Source organism: Lissotriton vulgaris, chromosome 3_2 (assembly GCF_964263255.1).
Source record: "Lissotriton vulgaris chromosome 3_2, aLisVul1.2, whole genome shotgun sequence".
Taxonomy (NCBI): Eukaryota; Metazoa; Chordata; class Amphibia; order Caudata; family Salamandridae; genus Lissotriton; species Lissotriton vulgaris.
In genome coordinates this window covers 68,102,577-68,124,039 of record NC_141690.1, presented here as the reverse complement: position 1 = coordinate 68,124,039, position 21,463 = coordinate 68,102,577, and the positions used below count along the sequence as shown (strand labels likewise).

General features: G+C 45.4%; 1 protein-coding gene across 1 annotated transcript in view; it reads left to right on the top strand.

The window, feature by feature from the left end:
* Positions 1-21,463, top strand: part of PI4K2B (phosphatidylinositol 4-kinase type 2 beta) — a 284,818-nt gene that overhangs the window by 101,737 nt on the left and 161,618 nt on the right. The window contains exons 2-3 of the mRNA XM_086964014.1: positions 716-873; positions 19,471-19,671. Coding sequence (XP_086820140.1) covers positions 716-873; positions 19,471-19,671 — 359 coding nt within the window. The remainder of the gene's footprint in view (positions 1-715; positions 874-19,470; positions 19,672-21,463) is intronic.

Below are 21,463 nucleotides of genomic sequence, written 5' to 3'. Positions count from 1 at the left end.
CTATTTGTTAAATGCGTTGGCGGCAATTCGACAAAGAAAGGTAGCCTGGTCTGATCAGGACAAGGCCAATGGGTGGAGCATCTTACAACCGGAGTTTCATATGCTGCCTTCAATGAAATAGGAAATGTAATGAATGCGTGATACCAGCCCTGTCAATGAGGAGCATTGAAAATGGTATCACCGGGATAAAAAAAAATAACAACAACTTACTCTGGGGCATGAATTGAACCCCAGGTAAGCTCATTTAAAAAATGAAGGTATAGCGAGGACCGCTTATAGTGGTGTCGCTCCAAAGAAAATACACTTTAATAAACTTGATAAAGACTATTACTATCATTATCTTGAATATATGGTGATGGCATTAAATGCAGTGGGATATTTAACCACGTATATCCTGTAGTGTTATTTTTAATGAGAACTACGAGTGTCATTGTTAGTCAACATTTTGTCTGCTTAGCTTTTGCATTTTTTTTTATATATAACTTTAATCATGTCATGGAGTTTTTCTTAATCCAGTTCGCTGCTGCAGTCCTTGTTCCTGTAAAAGAGATCACAATACTTCTGCGAGGAGAACGATTGAGTTTGTTTGGCTTGCTTAGCAACAGTAATGAATATTGAAAAGTAAAACGTGGGTTCCAATCAATTTAGTACTTGGTCAGTGTTTTTGCCACGTTGGGCTCCGGACACTTACTAAATTAACGATTTTTATGCACAGGACAGTCTTGTGGAAATGAGGAAATGAACTCCTTTTCTGACGATCTGGAATTTGCAGAAATCATTCAGCAAGCAGAGCAAGCAATTGAAAATGGTGTTTTTCCGGAGAGGATTACGCAAGGATCCAGTGGCAGTTACTTCGTCAAGGATATTAAAGGGGTAGGGATCTGCGATTTCCTTGGTATATGATACACCTGCGTTAATATATATATATATATATAAATTGGGTTAAAAGGCTTGCAGCCCACAGGGCGGAAAACTCTAACCGCAACAGCTTAATTAATTGTATGTGTGTTGAAGGGGCTACATTGGCATATTTTAGGAGGGTGTAGTTTTCACTGGGTGTGATGCCTGTGTGCTTTGTGTGGAGAGGTGCAGAGTACCCCGAAATTGCATAGTCCCGAAAAGATCGATCACCAAACCGAGCGGAGATTTGACGTCACACCCATTTTGACCAGTATCTTTTTAAAATAGCCAGTCTTGTAGCCATCTGCGTTTGTGCACTCCGGGCTACTTGCTGGGATATTTGTGACAATTAATCACCCAATTTTTACTTTACCTGTTTGTCTCCATTTTTTCCTTCAGTGGTACCCGAAGCCATAACATTTAAACACAGACCCAGTCTTTACATGCTGTAAGGTTGTGTCCTGGATTTCCACTAACTGTGGGAAATTTTTAATTCTATCGACATTGATTTATACAGAATTAAATTTTACTTTTGAGCTTTGACTGTTGACTATGCATTCATCAACTGGTAATAGACCGGCTTAAGTGTCCTCTTTCACATCCAAATATCTCTTCTCCTTTCTGAGGGAGAACCTGGGTATCAGCACATACACAGATGTGGATGGGTATAAACACACATACAGATTAACGCATGAAATGGAAAAACAATGGCAAACTAGATGTTAAAGCATGCAAAAGAGGTTAGAACCCCACATTAATCATTTTTTTGCAGTTGGTGGATAGTATCAACTAATTCACTTTGCCACTCGAGCTTGGGCGCATTTCTTTGTTTGTTTCTACTGTTGCATTGGTTTATCTAAATGAAAAAGATAAGTTAATGAATGATGCCTCCAAAGAGAGGCCTTACTCTATTTGTCAAAACTGGAGTGGCATGGTGAGCAAAAGAACAGATCTCTTGACTGGGGGGTGAATGTATGATTTATTCAGAATTCCGTCCATCATTTGTTTGCATAGTACTTTTCACCCTAAGTGGGATGGGTATGCCCAGACAATGGTCCCTTGCTCACTGTGCCACTGGATTCAAGCTAGTCTGGTTGATAAAGGGTAATGCTCAGAAACCGGTCCCAAGATGCTTGTTTCCGGTCCAGAGAGTACCTGGCTTGGCAGTTCGGTATGGACTGTTCCCATGAGGCACAGGGTCAAGACTGATGTGCATATGGCTGCGTCTAAACTGGGGTGGCATGGTGAGCAAAAGAACGATGGATTTAACCCAGATCTCTTGACTGGGGTGAATGTATGATTTATTCAGCATTCCGGCCATCATTTGCTTGCGAAACACTTTACTCTATTGGTCTTCCTATTCAGTAATGATGCCTCAGCAGAGCTCAGCTTCTCTCCCAGGTTATGGACGGCCCTCTTATACATTTTTCACCTCGCCTGACTCTATCTGTGTAGGTCCTTATTTACTCAGTGCCTCCATTTTCCGTTTAGTTATGCGACTTTTGTTCTCTTATGGCAAACAATTTCAACCACTAATGCTGTTCCCTAACTTGCTGCTGCCTTTGTGCTGTCTGTCGTTTTTAATTGGTGCTCCCTCTTACCTCCATCTGTAAGCCAGGGACACTGGAACTATTTTGTTACTTTAACTAAGATCTTTCTTGTTTTTTTTTTGTTTTTTTTATTCGTTATTTTGGAAAAAGATTTCCTTTTAAATTGAGATAATCCCCATAACCTTCATGCATCCAGTGACGTGCTGAGCTAAAACTCTGGCAATAGAACCCGATGCAAAAAGCGTGTAAACCTTTGTTCTATAAATGTCAATTAAAAGGTTAAGAACCCTTAGCACACCAAATCGCTGCTGCCCACTGTGGGTGTAGGGTACCCCTAACCTCTTCCACCCCTAAAAATGACTCCGCAGCACACCCACAGGTGGATGGATCCGGGATTCTTAAGCCTCAATTTCATGGTGTAAATCAGCATATTGCAAACACAAGGAGATGATGGACGCTCCGTTGAAACTTTTCTGACACTCATCCCCAGTCACAGAGCTGGGTTGAATCCATCAACATTCTTTAGCTCACTTTGCCACCTCAGTTCAGACCCAGCTTCATGCAAATCAGTGTTGACCCTGTGCCTCATGGGAACAGTCCAGCCCGAACTGCCAAGCCAGGTCTTCCCTGAACCGGAAACAAAAATCCTGAGACTGGTTTCTGGGTAACACCCTTCATCAGCTAGGCTAGCTTGATTCCAGTGGCAAAGTGAGCAAGGGACCCATGTTTAGGCATACCCTGCCAACTGAGGGCGAACAAAGCAAACGCAAGGAGATGGTGGACGGAGCATTGAAACTTTTCAGACCCTCACCCCCAGTCACAGATCTGGGTTCAATCCATCATCATTCTTTAGCTCACTTCGCCACCTCAGTTCAGGCCCAGCTTTATGCAAATCAGTCTTCTTGTGTTTGCTTTGTATGCCCTAAGTTGGCAGGGTTTGCCCAGACGTGGGTCCCTTGCTCGCTTTGCCACTGGATTCAAGCTAGCCAAGCTGATGAAGGGTGTTACCAAGAAACCAGTCCCAGGGTGCTTGTTTCCGTTTCAGGGAAGAGCTGGCTTGGCAGTTTGGGCTGGACTGTTCGCATGAGGCACAGGGTCAAGACTGATGTGCATATAGCGGGGTCTGAACTGAGGTGGCGAAGTGAGGTAAAGAACTCCCTCCCAGAATTCAGTTAACTCTGGGCATGTAAAAAACATGATTCAGTTCGGCTGCCTTTAGGTCGCATTTTGGGCACTTAGTGCAATCGTTATTACTATTGTTAGATGCCCACTTCGATATTCATTCTGGTGTATAATATAGCTGACAAATAGTTTTATGTTGTTGGAGCCTAAGGCTAGAAGAGTGCACAGAACGGCTTATACTGTTAAGAGCTGTAGATATGATATTTGGCGGCACATTGATATCCAATTTCCTACTCCAGTTCTCTGCTAACTTCAGGCAATCATCATTCCTGAGACCACTAAGAATTTTATATCCAATACTGATCAATGACTTATCTTTTTCCGCATATAGACAATTCGATATATCCGAATCAGAGATAGTCATAAGACTTAACTTACGTACAAAGTAGTCCCGAATCTGATAATATTTAAACCGAGCCCCTTCAGTGAGGTTATGACAATCCTTCAGTTTTTCAAATGTTATGAAGCCATTATGATTGTACAGATCTCCTAGCGTTTTTATGCCCAAACTGGATAGGTGTTTACCGGGTTGGTTGTGAAACATGTCAGGAAAGCCGGGATTGCCCCACAAGGGAGCTCTACAATTATACAGAGAAGTTTTACATTTAGTGAGAAGAGCACGCCAAATATTTATAGTATCCGGCGCCGTCTTGAATTTTTCCCGCTTGAAATAGTTTGGGTTGTTAAGTCTATAAAAAAAACCATATTGGAATCTTCCCCCAGCATAAATTTGTGAAAGAAAAACCTATTAGTGGGATTCAGCAAACTGCGAAAGTGGCTCAAAAAAGTTGACCAAAAAAAACTTAACATCTCGGAAATCAAGACCACCCTGATTAAATGGAAGTTTTAATAAAGCAATGGCTCGACGAGCTTTTTTTATATCCCCAGATAAAACTACTAATGATCCCGTCTAAATGTTTAAAATAAAGATTATCCACCCGTAAAGGGATGGACCGGAACAAATAAAGATATTTGGGCAGGATCTTCATTTTGACCAAGTTTATTCGACCGATGATACTTAAGGGCACCTTGTGCCATTTTTTAGTGAGACGGCAGTTTCTTTTAGTAGTGTCTCATAATTTAAACCAGCCATTTCATGTATTTTAGCCGAAATTCTGACCTCTAAGTAGGTGGCAGCCTCGCATACTCCCTGCATAGGAGTCAAAGATTTATAATTCATAATAATTTGAGTCTTGTTGGTGTTAAGCCTGTATCCGGTGACTGCTCTAAATCTTTTTGAATCCAATATAATACCCTTCATAGCTTCAGACACCTCTGTAGAATATATTGCGATGTCGTCCGCGTAGGCAGTTATTTTAAGTGAGTTTGAACCAAATACAAAAGGGGCCATCTGAAGTTGATTCTGCAAGGCTGATATAAATGGTTCCATTATTAGAGCGAATAGCAAGGGTGAAAGGGGACACCCTTGTCTTGTACCGCGTTGTATTGGAAGACTAGAGGAACACTTCCCTAAATAGCTAATTTTAGCAGTTGGATTGTCATACAGAGCCTGAATCCAGTTAAAAAATTGGCCTTTGATACCAAATGCCGACAATGTAGCCCAGAGACAGTCCCACCCCACTCGGTCGAATGCCTTCTTTGCATCTAATTATATCATACCGAGCAGTGTTGACTCCACCTCAGCCACATCGAACGCCGTCACGGCCATGTTAATGTGAGCGGTAGTGTCCCTCTTTGGGATAAACCCATGTTGCTGGGGTGATACCAATCCCGGCATTATTGGTGCCAGCCGAGTTGCTAAAATCTTTGCGAATATTTTAGCACCATTGAGTTTGAGTTTAAAAATATTTATATAGCGCACTTTCACCAGCGGTTTCATGGCGCTGCAACAGACAGACCCCCAGGGTGAGAGTGACAGAAAATAATAAGAGAGAAAACAAAAACAGTAAGTGATCTAGTTAAAAGATTTAGCAAATAGATGGGCTTTGAGCTTTTTCCGGAATTGAGGGTAGAGAGTTAAAGATCTAAGCTCTAAAGGCAGGGAGTTCCACAGGACTGGGGCAAGGGTCGCAAACTTCGATCCTCCCCATTTCTTCCTCCGGAAACGGGAGACTGACAACAGGGATTGCGTAGATGAGCGTAGTTCCCTAGTTGGAACATAGGGAACGATCTCGGATGTAATGAAGGCCGGAGCTGCTCCAAGTCGTGCTTGAAAGATGATAGAAGCAAGCTTAAACTGGACGTGTTCACGAACAGGGAGCCAGTGTAAGGATTTGAGAAGGGGTGTTACGTGATGGGATTTTGGAAGATTGAACACCAGCTGTCCCGCCTGGTTCTGGATCAACTGCAAACGCCTTAAACTATATGCAGGTATACCTGCATATAGGGCGTTGCCATAATCCAGCCGGGAGATAACCATCGCCAAGATGATCAATTTCAAGGCATCAAAGGAAAAAAAGCGGGATACCTTGCGGATGGTGCGTAGTGACAGAAAAGAAGAGGACACCACAGAGCTAACCTGGGAGTGAAGAGTGAGCTGAGAATTAAGTTTGATACCTAAAGTTTTAACTGAGGTAGAAGGAACCGGGGGAAAACCAAGGGAGGGGGGCCAAAAAAGTGAAGACCAGGGACTGGAGGAACCACCCGTTAACACCAGCTCGGTCTTGTCCGGGTTAAGTTTCAAATGGTTGTGGTTCATCCAGTCCCGGATAAAAATCATAATAGACTGGAAATTTAAGATGGAAGCAGGGGAAGAAGACAGATTGAAAACAAGTTGGAGGTCATCCGCATAATTGTATACGCTGACCTCCATTTGCTGCAACGAAAAGATGAGGGGGGCAATATAGAGGTTAAACAAAAGAGGTGACAGGGAGGAACCTTGGGGGACCCCGCACGGAACTTTCCGGAAGTCCGCAGAAAAATCACCCAGGCGAACAGCCTGAGTGCGGTCCCTCAGGAAGGAGGATAACCACACCAGGGCGGTACCCCCGATCCCCGCCGCCCTGACACGGGAAAGCAAGATGGTATGGTCAACCGTGTCAAAGGCGGCTGAGAGATCGAGGAGGACCAAAGCCTGGGCCTGGTTGGTATCCATTCCCTCCCTGAGGTTGTCAAGGACCGAGAGTACTACGGACTCCGAAGAGTGTGCGGGGCGGAAACCAGCCTGGCGAGGAGCCAAGACCCCATATTCCTCCACAAAAGTGCTCAAAGAACTGGTGACATGACGTTCGAGCACCTTAGCCAGAAATGGTAGGAGGGAGATGGGGCGATAATTGGCGGGGACCGAAGGGTCTGCACCAGGCTTCTTTAGGATGGGGACAATAACTGCTGTTTTCAGTGAATTGGCTACAACCCCCTGAGAAAGAGAACTGTTGAGGAAGTGAAGAGGGGGATCTGGACAAGTTGTGTAAATATGGCGAAGGATGTGCGCGGGGCAAGTGTCCAATGGGGAGCCGGATTTAACTAGGGGAATTATCGAGGTCAGGGATTCCTTGGTCAAGGGAGGAAGGGCATCGAGTTGTCCCTTAGTTGGAGGACACCGAGGGTCAACAAAAGTAGGGGGGGGGGGGTGAGGGAATGTTGGCTTTAATAATAGCAATCTTCTCAATAAAGAAATTATTTAAGGAGTGACAAAGGTCCTGGGAAGGGGTGGGCTTAAGAGATGTCCTATCGGAAAATGCCAAATTGTGGACAATCGAGAATTTCCCTCGGTTGATTCTCAGCTGCAAGAATCTTTGAGGAAAAGTAGGCCGTTTTTGCAGCCAAGATGGCCTTCTTGTATTGAGCCAGGATAGTAGTAAACTCAGATCTGAGTAAGGGACAGTAATTCCTCCTCCAGGCACGCTCGGCTCGGCGTACCGCTAGTTTGATGGTCTTAAGATCCTCGTTAAACCACAAGTTGGCATCCTTCTCCCGCTTTGAAGTTACCCGCTTCAGCGGGGCAATGGAATCACAGCCTGAGGAGAGCTAATGTTCAATGGCAACGGCCTGAGAGAGAGTGGATAGGCCTTGTAGGGTGGGATAGGAAGAGGTTAATAGTGCGAATAGATTCTCCGGATCCACTCGGCTCCATGAGCGGACCCAAAGATTCTTTGGGAGCGGGGGCCTAGCAGTAGGGATGATGGGAAGGGTAAACGAAATCAAATGATGGTCAGACCAGGGGTGCAGGGTGAGATGGACAGGGAGTCTACCGGACAGTTCAAGGACCAAATCTGATCTAAGATATGTCCTTTGACATGAGTGGGAGAATGGACATGTGACACAAAGTTGAGGGATTGAAGGGTATCTGAAAACTCTCTTGAGGACGGACATTCCGCTGGATCTGAAGGCCAAAAATTAAAGTCTCCCAATAATAAGATGGAAGAGTTATTGACCGTAAGTGTGGCCAGTACCTCCTGAAAATCAGAGAGAAACAGTAAGGGTGATTGTGGGGTTACGATAGGTGAGAACACAAGTGAGAGGGGGGGTGGTAGATGTAGTACGAATGGCCAGGTACTCTGTTGTGGCGATATCTGGCAGAGATAGAAGTTGGAAGGGGAGGTCAGCGCGGGTAATGACCGCTACACCACCCCCCGCCCTACCCGCAGAACGGTCTGCTCGTAGAGCATAGTATGGAGCGGGGAGAGTGGCCAATAAGACAGGGAGAGAATCATCACTAAACCAAGTCTCTGTTAGAAAGAGAAGATCCGGTGCGTGAAGGTCCAGCAGCATCGACAGTTCGTGTGAATGGGCCACTGCTGACCGGGTGTTAAGGTAATAGGCCGAGAGAGTCCGGAGTGATACTAGGCTGGCATCTTCTCTGGGGAAATGAAGGGGAATGGGGGGAGGGAGAGGGCGGGAAGATGAGGAGGCAGGAGACAGATCAAGAGAAGATATGCGGGAGCAAGTAAGGGCAGATAAAGGCCACGTGCCATGGAGACTGCGGAGTTGAGAGGAAGTGTAGGTGATGAACTGGGCAGAGTGACGTGCCCCTAGCCCCGGTCGGCCGCGGAAGGGCGCAGACGGGCTTGACTTATGCGCGACTTCGGCGCGAAGTCGGCGCTCCCGCTGCGCTCGTCCGCTGCGCTCGTCCGCTGCGCTTACTCCAGGTCGCCATTTATGCCGTCTGCCTTGAGCCACTAGACCGCTCACCTGCACGGTGGAGAGGCAAGGCGGAAGTGGTGCAGAGCCAAGCAGGAAGTGTCGCTCGTAGGGAGGACCCTCCGCACAAACGGCACACTGCCGGGGCGGACCGGGGTCGAGAGCGGGATTGAAGATCATTATTTATAAGTGAAATGGGCCTATAAGACCCACATTCATAGGCTAATTTTTTTTTTTTTTCAAGAAAAAGATGATTTGTCTGGAGTTCTCCCCTTACACCGATAGTGAATAACCTGAGAAAATAGTAAAACCAGTTCTTCCATGCATGTTTTATATAATTCCATGGGTATCTCGTCTTGCCCTGTCGCTTTACCCGATGGTAAGGAGTCAATGGCTAATCTAATTTCTGCTCCTGTAATATCATCCATTAGAGAATCAGAGCATTAATTCCCCATGCTTTTAATTTTACTTATAGAAATGTATCTTTGTATCTCCTCTTTAACTGTCTGATTTTCAGGAGTATAAAGTGCATGAATTACATTTTCAACAAATAACAATATTGGATTAAATAGTGTCATACAGCACTTCCACCTTCCTAAGCACTATGCATCAAAATTAATATTGATTGACACCTCTCTAAACTGATGTAATCTGGAGATGTCAGAATAAACTAGTTACATAAACAACAGTGAACCATTGTGAACGGATACAATACCGCATGCAAACGGAATAATCTTGAAGAAAAGTAACATTACTAAGCTCATCCTATAGAGCCTTCTTTGAGAACAGTGTTGATCGGAAACACAAAATGCATGAACAGTTGTAGCAGAAATAATGAACGGAACACAAACTTGATGAGACATCCATTTTGAACAAGTTGGCTTTGAGGCCTACCTGTGTCCTAGTTAGCATAATCCAAAATTTCATGGCTTTAATAGGTCATAGCAAAATGGTTTCAAATGCAATAATATCATATAAATATTCACATTGAATTCAAGTGTTGATTACTATTGACATTGTTAATTATGCACGTTTCTGATTAGTGTACAAAAGTTCTCACACTACCTTCCCTAGACCATTCCAGCAGTGAATTGTTTCGTTAGCTAAATCGTATTGTGTTCCATCAGATGACCTCTTAAATCAAGAAGCCATGGCACTTGATAATCTGTGCCCTTTGTATGTTCCTATTACTATTACTATGAAGTACACTTTAGAACAGCCCTTTTTCCCTTTACAAGTGTAAATACCTATGGATTATGACTCTTAGCAATTCTGCACTAGTGTCATAACTGTGCTGCCACTTTTAAGGAAATGCGTAGCATCTTTAATAAACTGGGCTTGGATTTTATCATCTTTTGAAGATTCTCCAGTATGCTCCTGATTAGTGACACAACTTGATGTTGCCAACCTTTTAACATTACCCCAAGTAAATGCACTGATGCTCAGTTTAATGTCAAACTTTGCCCTGGATGAAAAGTATACAATATGAACCATGTGCATAGAAGACCATGGTGATCATTCTGCTCATTTCTTTGCAGTAAGTACTAATTTCAGATTTTTTTTAGTTGCGAAGATACTTTGGCTTGGTTGGAGTCCTCCATTTAAAGAAGGTGCATTAAAACTGTGGATCTCCTTCTTTTGGCTCAATTTAAATGAAGGGTCTCAGTTACTGTGGTGCGTGGCATGCAAAAGTATTATACACAAGTTGGTGTGCCCACTACAACATGTGAACTCAGAACTGCTACAAGAGCACATCAGGAACAAATGGAAGCAGTTTACTCAGGTCACCAGTGCAACCCTTGGGAATCCAGAAATTAGATAAGGTCTTAGGCAGTATCTCTACACAACCATTCAATTTTATATACAAATGATACTATGCACAGCTGTGATAGGTGGGTCAAGAATATATAACACACAAGAGTTAGAGGGCAGGAATATAAGGTCTGGCAACCTCGAATCTCGTACGGGTTATGTTTTGACTTCTGCATGTGGGTTGCAAGACATAGTATCCCTTAGTGGGAGTCAAAACTAAATCCATACACTGATCCGTTATCTTGTTTGGACAGGGCACACATTGTAAAAATCTTATTCTCCAAAGAGCTAAAAAGATCAAAATAGTGGACAACAGAATGTCATTTCAACTAGTGTAAAGAAAAGGGCCCCCCTGCCAACTACTATGAGTTCCTAGGGCCGGTAAAATATACCAATGTTCGAGGCATGTGGGCTGCTGAATTCATATCTGTGCATAGATCGCCGCCTAGTGTTGGGTCCGGATGATTGCACATTGTTGTCCTGGAAGAGTCTTCGAAATATCACGAGATAGGTGGCTCCTCCCCTGGACTACAGTGCGCATGGGCATCGCCTCCATCCCCAGATTGTTTTTTTCCGCCATTGGGTTCGGATGTGTTTCGGTTCCCTCTGTCGGAATCGATAGTTGTTTGACTTTTCTGACTTGAGACCAAAAGGTCTTTAGGATTCGCGTCGGTATTGTCATTCGTTCGGGTTTGTTTATTCATCGGCTCCGAACACTTGCTGTCCTCCGCGTGCTGTCGGCGCGGACGGGCCTACACGACGCTCCAGACTACTCAACATGGAACGTACTCCATTTAAAAGGTGCCCGGTGTGCACCTCAATATTCACACCTCGACGTGCACCCAGTGTGCAACAAATGTTTGTCGCCGGACCAAGATGAGGCCAGGTGTATGGCCTGCTCAAAGTTCCGGTGCAAGAAAACTCTCAAGCTTCGTAGAGCCGCTAGGCTCCAGGCCCAGTTATCGGCACCCCCGCCGGACAACATCTTTGAAGAAGAAGTTGATGACGACACCGTCCTACAAGTTTCGGACTCCAGCCCGGCGTCGGAGGATGACAACTACGACGCGGGGGACGAGGAATTTGAGGAAGTCGTCGGTGAGGTAGGGGACGACGACGGGGCCATTGCCACAATGGAGGATAGCTCGGAGGAGGAGCATCCTCAGACTGATTCGGGGGTCAATCCCCATTATACGGCCCAGGTCGAGGGATCGCCTTCGGGCCTTACCCAAGACCTTACTACGCGTCCCACGGCCCCGCCTACGGGCCCGGCCACGGACATTGGTGATGCGCCACTCCCGGTACAGAAACCGAAAGTGAAACAATCAGGGTCCACACCAGCAGTGCCGAAAGTGAAAGTCGCACTGGTGAAACTAAAGGCTCCAAAGGCCTCGGCGCCTAAGATGTCCAAAATGGCCGCCGACATCAAGAGCCGTGCTAAGATGGCCGACCCGAAGACCCCGGTGTCGAAGACGACCAACGCGGCCGCGTCGGCGCCGAAGAAGGTCGACGACCCGAAGTGAGCCTCGAAGACTCGTCAAGACGACCCCGAAGCTCTGGCTGTGCCGATTCCGGTCGACAAGACCAAGGGTGGTGATGTGTCGGCTCCGAAGACTGTGCCTTTGATCGCCGACCCGACTCCGGACTCGGGACTCGCTTGAGCCGGTCCAGCCCTCACCGTCCTTGACCAAGAAGGTCACGGAGTCCCTTCAACGTATTCGGAAGGACACCTTGGCTCCCGGACCGAAGGATGTGGTGCCGAAGCCTCCACAGAAACCGGCGAAGGCGCAGACGCAGATCCATTTCACGCTGCCGCCGAAGACGGCACCGAAGGCTTTCGCTCCAAAGCCCGGGCCCGGGGCGCCCTTGAAGGTGGTGTCGACGCCAAAAGCGTCCTTGGTTGTGCCAAAGCCTCGGCTCCAGCCACTCGCGGACGAGGAGCGTCGAGAGGTTGTCATCGACGCCAACACGGGCAAACTCTCTCTCCTGAAGAGAAAATTTACACCGGAGCCAGTGTTAGAACATTATCGTATTCCACTCCAAAAAGAAGTTGGACTCTGCGGGTACTGCTGCCCCTATCGAGCCTGCATCCCCACAAAATCTGGGACTCTCACCAACTCATTCCAACGCTGGGGAAGGTGATATAGATGAGGAGGACGAGTACAATTATCCAGCGTACTCTGATCCAGAGGAGGTCAATGAGCCATGGTCTGCTGGAGGCGACCCTGAGGACCCTCAGTCAGGCCCTGAGCCGCAGCTCTTTGCTACAAAAACTTCTCCTACAGAGGACTCTGCAGCCTTTAACGCCCTAATTGAGAGAGCTGCGGCCAATCATGATGTCGACCTCCATGCGGATCCAGTGGATGTCGACTTTTTGTTTGACACTTTCTCGGTGGCTGAAAAGTCAGTCAAGACATTGCCCATGCTCAAGGGAGTGCTAAAGCACGCGCCGGAGGTCTTCAGGGAGCCCACTCGGGCGCGAGTCATCAATCCTCGGATTGACAAAAAATACAAGGCAGCGCCCACTGATCCAACGTACATCAAGGGACACTTGCCACTGGATTCTTTGGTTGTATCCAACGCACGCAAGCGGGCAAACTCGCAGACCACGGGTGATTCTCCTCCCCCAGACAAAGAATCAAAAATCTTTGAAGCCTCAGGGAAACGTATTGCTGCGCAGGCAGCTAATATTTGGCGCATTTCAAACACGCAAGCCCTACTCGCACGCTATGATAGGGCACATTATGACACCTTAGAAACACTTCTACAGCACTTACCTGATCAGTACAAAGAGGCAGCAGAAATGTTAATTCAGGAGGGGAAGCTAATCACTAATGCTTCCATTAAGTGTGCGCTGGACGTGGCTGATACCGCCTCCAGGGCTGTAAACACTAGCGTGTTACTGCGTAGGCATGCATGGCTTAGAATATCAGGCTTCAAACCAGACGTTCAGACAACCATCTTAAATCAAACCATTGATCCAGACCACCTGTTTGGCCCTAAAGTGGATGCAACCCTTGAAAAGATGAAAAAAGACACGGACACTGCCAAGTCTATGGGGGCTCTCCAGTCCCAGCAGTTTCGGGGTGGTTCCTTTCGCCGCTCCAATAACAGGGGCACCTCAAGGGGTCAAGCATCGCAATCCACGCAGTACTATAAGAGCAACACCCAGACCTCATACACCAACAAGGGTAGAGGTGGTTACAGGGGCAACAACGTCAAAGGCAGGGGACGTGGAAACAACCGCTCCAGGTCCTCCACCACCAACAAACAGTGACGCCTTGTCACTGCCCCCCGACCACACAACACCGGTCGGGGGCAGACTCCAGCAGATCCTGCCCGCGTGGAAGTCCATCACCACGGACAGGTGGGTCAAATCTCTTATCCAGTACGGTTACTGTCTGGAACTTACTTCCACTCCACCAAACATACCTCCAAGAAGCCGTCCTATGTCCGGCGAGCACTTGCACTTGTTGCAGCAGGAGGTCAAAGCCATGCTGCAAAAAGGGGCAATAGAGCTCGTGCCAGTGCAAGAAAGGGGATCAGGAGTTTACACTCTGTACTTTCTAATCCCCAAAAAGGACGGATCCCTCAGGCCCATCCTGGACCTCAGGCCCCTCAACTGGTACAGTCTGTCAGAACACTTCCCTATGCTCACGTTGCAGCAGGTTCTCCCTCTGCTTCGGCAGGGAGACTTCCTGGCTACGCTAGATCTCAAGGATGCATACTTTCACATTCCCCTGCATCCTTCACACAGGAAGTACCTCAGATTCACAATTCAAGACCAGCACTACCAGTTCAGGGTTCTGCCTTTCGGAGTCACCACAGCGCCAAGAGTTTTTACAAAGTGCCTGGCGACTGTGACGGCTCATCTAAGACGCCAAAACATCCACGTCTATCCTTATCTAGACGACTGGCTCATTCAGGCAAAGTCGGAACAGCAGTGCGCCGACCACGTGTCCCGCACCATTCCTCTCCCGCACGATCTGGGATTCTCACTGAATTACCCAAAATCCCATCTCCAACCCGCCCATATACGGCAGTATCTGGGCGCGACAAACACTCTGGCAGCCACTGCGCAGCCAAATTCAGTGAGAATCGCCAGTATCCAGACGCTGATCCAACGGTTCAGACCTCAGCACTCGCTTCCAGCGAAGGTGTTCATGCAGTTGATAGGCATGATGGCCTCCTGCATCTCCATCGTCCCACACGCGAGGTTACATATGCGTCCGCTTCAGGAGTGCCTAGCACGTCAGTGGACTCGGGCTCAAGGGCAACTAACAGACCTAGTGTTGGTGAGCGGTCGGGCATACAACTCTCTGCATTGGTGGAATCCACAAAACCTTTGCAAGGGCCGACCGTTCCAAGAGCCTGTGCCACAGATTATCCTGACGACGGACGCGTCTCTCCAGGGATGGGGAGCGCATGTACTCCACTACACAGTGCAGGGACTATGGACACTACAGCAAAGGAAGATGCACATCAATGTACTGGAACTGATGGCGATCTTCATGGCCTTAAAGGCATTCAAAGTACATCTGTGCAACAAGGTCGTGTTGATCCGGACGGACAACATGACGGCCATGTACTACATTCAGAAGCAGGGAGGCACACTCTCCGCAGCTGTCTCATCTGGCTCAGAGCATGTGGAAGTGGGCCATTCAGAGGAACATATTCCTCATGGCGGAGCATCTCCCAGGCAAGGACAATCAGATGGCGGACCTGCTCAGCAGGCACAGCCACCAAATGCACGAGTGGGAGATACATCCATCAGTACTCCAACCGTACTTCCAAAGGTGGGGTCATCCAGAGATTGACCTGTTCGCCACAAGGGAGAACGCAAAATGCCAAAGCTTCGCCGCCAGGTTCCCACACCCGCAATCGCAGGGCAATGCGATATGGATGAACTGGTCAGGCAGATTTGCGTACGCTTTTCCCCCAGCACCTCTGATACCGCTGGTGGCGTGCAAACTCAGGCAGCACTCGATGACTCTCATCCTGGTTGCTCCAACGTGGGCTCGCCAACCATGGTACACCACGTTTCTGGAACTTTCCGTGGTACCGCATCAAAGGCTTCATCTCACACCCAGCCTTCTGACGCAGAGCCATGGCGACATTCAGCACCCAGATCCGCAACAGCTCAACCTGGCGATCTGGCTCCTGAGGTCTTAGAGTTTGGCTACCTCAATCTTCCCCCCGATTGCATGGACATCATTCGGGAGGCAAGGAAGCCCACGACTAGAGCATGTTATGCGGCTAAATGGAAGCGGTTTGTCGTTTACTGTGTGAACCACGACATTGACCCGCTAGATGCTTCCATTCAGAACATCATTTGTTACCTGTTCCATCTGTACCAATGCAATTTGGCGTATTCTTCCATCCGCATTCACCTGTCTGCTATGGCCGCATACCTCCAGAATAGGCAACACCTTTCGCTTTTCAAGGTTCCTGCTATCAAGGCATTTCTGGAAGGACTCAAAAGGGTCATTCCACCACGGACACCACCAGCACCTGAGTGGAACCTCAATGTGGTTCTTACAAGGCTGATGGGTCCTCCTTTTGAGCCACTGCACTCTTGTGAGCTTCAGTTTCTAACTTGGAAGGTGGCTTTCTTAGTAGCAATTACATCGCTACGGAGGGTTAGTGAGTTGCAGGCGCTCACCATCCAGGAACCTTTCTTCCAAGTACACGCTAACAGGGTGGTGCTCCGCACTAACCCTAAATTCTTACCCAAGGTTGTATCTCAATTCCATATGAACCAGACAATTGAGTTGCCAGTGTTTTTTCAAAACCCTGAGTCGCTGGCGGAGCGGATGCTCCACACCCTTGATGTTAAAAAAGCCTTAATGTACTACATTGACAGGACAAAGGATTTTCGAAAGACCAAGCAACTTTTCGTTGCATTTGCCTCACACCACAAGGGTAATGCTATTTCCAAAGCTGGTATCGCTAGGTGGATCGTGAAATGTATTCAGATCTGTTACGCTAAGGCTAAACGCACTCTCACTATTCCACCAAGAGCCCACTCCACCAGAAAGTTGGGGGCCTCTATGGCTTTCCTTGGGAATATTCCCTTAGAGGATATTTGTAGAGCAGCCACATGGTCTACCACACACACTTTTACTAAACATTACTGTGTAGACGTGCACTCTAAACAGCAGGCAGCTGTTGGTCAGGCTGTTCTCAGAACACTTTTTCAAACTGCTGCAGCTGGCACGGGCGGCCGCCAATAAGAGGGGGACTGCTATGTATTCTATGCACAGATATGAATTCAGCAGCCCACATGCCTCGAACTGCAAATGCTACTTACCAGTATGCATCTGTTCTTGGCATGTAGGGCTGCTGACATTCATATCGCCCGCCCTCCTCCCCGGCGCCTGTAGCAGCTGCAGTATTCATATATATATATATATATATATATATATATATATATATATATATATATATATATATATATATATATATATATATATATATATATATACTTATAGCATGGTCATCACTCACATAGTTCACTCCATCTCTGCCAATGGCTAAAAACAATCTGGGGATGGAGGCGATGCCCATGCGCACTGTAGTCCAGGGGAGGAGCCACCTATCTCGTGATACTTCAAAGACTCTTCCAGGACAACAATGCGCAATCATCCGGACCCAACACTAGGCGGCGATCTATGCACAGATATGAATGTCAGCAGCCCTACATGCCAAGAAGAGATGCATACTGGTAAGTAGCATTTGCAATACAAACACGTCGGACTACTCTTGAGTATATGAAAAAGCTACACAATGAACATTATGAATTGATTATTATAAAACTAGTCACAACTTGTATGTGAAGAGAAAGGAGAATAAGGGTATATTCAAAAGATATTCTTTCATTTATAGATGTATCAAAAGATAATTAACATATTCATGTTATACATATATTACCATTCGGTAAGACCCTTCCTAGCTAAGCATGCATATGTCATTCATATCAACAATCAAAGCATCACCTACACACAGAAAGCAGACAAGATCCAATATAACCAGAAACCATATATACAATACAGATCATATCACCAATGTGCATGAATTGATGTTAGTACAATTTCATTGGCAATATTGAAATGTAGTAGTGGCTGGTTGAGAGAATTCATCCGAATTCTTCTATGTGCGTTTCAGCACAAGAGCGCCTTCTTCAGGAAATACACTAGTTCCCAACAACATGTAAACTGTAATTTTTTATTTGAAGTACTCTCTATATTCACCAGAACGGATATGTTCCTGGTCTTGCAGGGAAACGTAGGTGGGTAGCTAAACAGTATCCTTAACGCAATGTAGCAGCTTATTAGAGGACCTTGCGAAAGTAGAGCCAAAACTATCCGAATGAATTGTGGGAATGTAATTGTGCACATAGTAAATAACGGGCATGAGAGCCCACCTGTGAATAGCAAAGCGGGAAAAATCCAGTTGCTGCTTTGTATTGCTCCACTCATGGGCTCCCGTGAGCCCCCGGGGCTGACGAGTCTGTAGCAGACATGCTACTCTGATATGGAGCTAATTCGTGATGTGGTCCATGTGCCTGGCGATGCTTAGGGTGCAACTAAATCTACCAGAAGTTGATAACAGGATCTTAATTAGGCCTTGTGGAAGAAGACTACAGAAACTAGTAAAATAACCCAACCAGTCCATCCTTCACCCACTAAGGTAATCCTCTTGAGGAACATAAAGAAGGGAAACCTCTTTCAGGTCCTCATATTATATTATACCAGGATGACCAGAATAGGCGAAATCCTTCTTTCACTTTTTCACCCTTTTACTTTCAGGATTGAGCGGCATATGTTGCCTTCGGGATTGTGAGGCATATGTTTCAAGGACCAATCTTAATTTTTTGTTTTACTGTCCAAGCTTGCGCTTTAAGTAACTCGCCTAACTTAAAATTTACCATCTGCCTACGTTAAACCTCACTATTTTCCATAATTTGCCATTTTTCAAATTACTACAATTTGGTTCTCTGCTGCCCAGTGCTTTGTAGCTCTTGGAAGGCTTCTCAGTTTGTTCACATGCCTTTCTAAAAAATATTTGCAGAAGGAACTGCTTAATAAATGTTGACCAAATAAACTCTTGTTTCTTCAATGTTTCGATTAACAGAGTAAGAGTGGCATGCAACAGACTGTGCAAAGTGGTGGTCCGACTGGTCATTTCAGGCAGAAGAAGGAAGGGGTTTGCATTTAGTGTCTTCCATTGTTATTAAATGCAGGCCGAGCGATAAGTTGCTCAATCAGGTTTTAAAGTAGAGTCCAATTGTTGCCATCAACCACCACTTTTACTTGCGTTTCCCTTCATTCCCCACCTCATTTTAACTTCAGTGGCAGTAGCTGGTCAGAGCAATAAAGAGATGCCAACACATCTGACAGTGGTTGCTTAGTGTGTGCTATAGATAGCACAGTCTTCCTGCCAGTACAACACAATTCATGCTTACCAGCTCCTCTTGCTTGGCTGGAGACCATCTCTATACAGGTAAATGTGGCCTGCAGTTCTCAACTTAATTTGTGGCTTGTAGTATTATTAGGCATCAGTTGGTTGGAGCAGTAAAATAAGGAATCTTTAGTGTCAGTGTTAGCTATTTGATCATATTTGTAATGATGCTTCTTGCTTGAGCATGGAAAGGGAAATGGCAAAGCGCATTCTTAGGTTTTATGACTTGCGTCACTGCAGATTTCTTAGTTTGGTACTGGGGGGTATGTTTCTCAACTGTTTTATTCCTTTTGTCCTGTGATTTAAATGACACAGGAGCTTTTAGATTTAGAGCTGCAATGTCTTGGAATTATTCATCTTAAGTGTATTGTTCACAGCTCTACATGAATGTATACGTGATCTGATTTTAAAACCCTATGCAAATGGAAGTGTGGATGTTTGATGACCTATAAGCCATTCAAAATATCGATGTAGTTCTGTTCATGTAAACCTAAAAGCATATTTAATTGTTCTTATTTTATTTCCTCAGAAAACTATTGGTGTTTTCAAACCAAAGTCTGAAGAGCCTTACGGTCGTTTAAATCCAAAATGGGCAAAATATTTTCAAAAAATATGCTGCCCCTGCTGCTTTGGTCGAGGGTGTCTAGTTCCTAATCAGGGATACCTCTCGGAGGCTGGTGCATATCTAGTGGATGACAAACTTGGATTGGGAGTAGTACCTAAAACCAAGGTAAGACTAATTTGTCTTTATCAAACTATCCCAAAAGCACTAGCTCCAATAGTTTCTAAAGATCTTTACAACAGACAGTGTCTCTTAACCATGCTGTGCTGAAAATGTTGAACAAAGCCAAGCTCTTTTTTTTTTTGTTTGTTATCCTTGGAGAATATTTTAGTGCTTCTCAATGGTAGCATGCTTAATTTTTGGAGAACCAGGAAAAGGTTCCAAGCATACCTAAAAATGATACTGTTGTGTGCACCACAGGATGCAAAGGAAGAACCGTTTTGCAGGTAGCCCACCAGTCCGCGTCTTGCAAGTACAGATCCAGACCACCAACTGCCAAGCTGTGCAGATCTGGTTCTAGAACATGGGCAGGAACTGGGAAGCACAGAAGTTTCACCTTCAAAATAGGCAATGACTAAGAATACAACATCAACCGTCTTAAAAAAAAAAAATGCATTACAATTGGTATTCCTGCAGATACTCAGGTTTTCTTTTATAAACATCCACACCTCGTAATGACCTGATCCTGTGCTGGCTGAATATTCAAGGATGACCTCTGTAGCTTGACTTCTCTGGAGACGGTTGGATAATTACCTGTCTTCATCAGAGTATAGCTTGGTTGCACCTGCAAGGATGAATTGTTATCCGCTAATACAGCATCTGTATTTCTTGTTAAAGGTACATTAGGGTGAGAAAATAAAACCTTACCTGATACAAATAATTTTTTTCCTTAACAGTTTTTTAAAGTCCTCGAGCAATTGACTTTTTTTTTTTTTTTTGCCTACCAATGACCATCAGCCAATTTAATAGACAATCAACTTGAAAATTATAAATGGACCTTTTGAAGTAATTGATTTCATATTCTTTAACATGACCCAACTACCAATATTAACATCAGTCTTACTCACTTTAGCATGGCAAAATGCCTCAACTTTAAACTTTGAGTTTATGATAATTTACTCTTTCCTTCAAGTAAGAATACCTTAAACTCTTTAAAGAAACTGGTCTTCCAACCTTTCAGGGACCAAACCTGTACATGATTTCCTCCCTCTTTAACAAAATAAAAGGTGATGCGTCAGTAACCAGTGTGGTGGCATGTTATGATATATATCCAAACTGTTCCCTGACAAATTCCATGACTCCAAGACCACATGTTAAAGTAGTTCGTCTGCCTCCCTTAACCAATGTGTTAAATCTCCTCACTGCCCAATTTGATGGAGGACTACATAAAGGCACAGTATAATGTTTAATTCCTTTTTATTTTTTTGAATTATCTCCATTCTATCTGATTCACGTGGCACACTATTGTCCATAGTAAGTTCTGATGGTGAACCTTCCAAGGTGACAATTAAATTTAAAAAAATCTGATTACTTGTGATTTCATTTTGCAAACAAAATCATATTTGATAAAGTAATCCACAAGTACAATCAAGTAAAACAAGTTATCCAATAATGCTTTTATATGTCAGGCAAAATCTAAAGCTAACATGCTCCATGCTGTTGCAAAATAAACCAGTTCCAAAGACCTAATTTGGGTTTCCAGTGTTTGTTTGATAACCAATATTATTCACTTTGCTAATGTTTTTAACATCTTGTTCAATGTATGCCACCAAAAAGAATACTAGAGGGTTTGTTTTTAGTGGGAATGGATACTAAGTGACCAGAATGTGACAACAAAATCATTTTCGACACTCCCCTGATTGGTAGAAAAATGTGCCCACCGTTAGCAATACGCCTGATTCAACAGGCATAGTTGCAAGGAGTGTTATTGTCGTTTGATGCAGCCTGTCTGGTCCGGCGA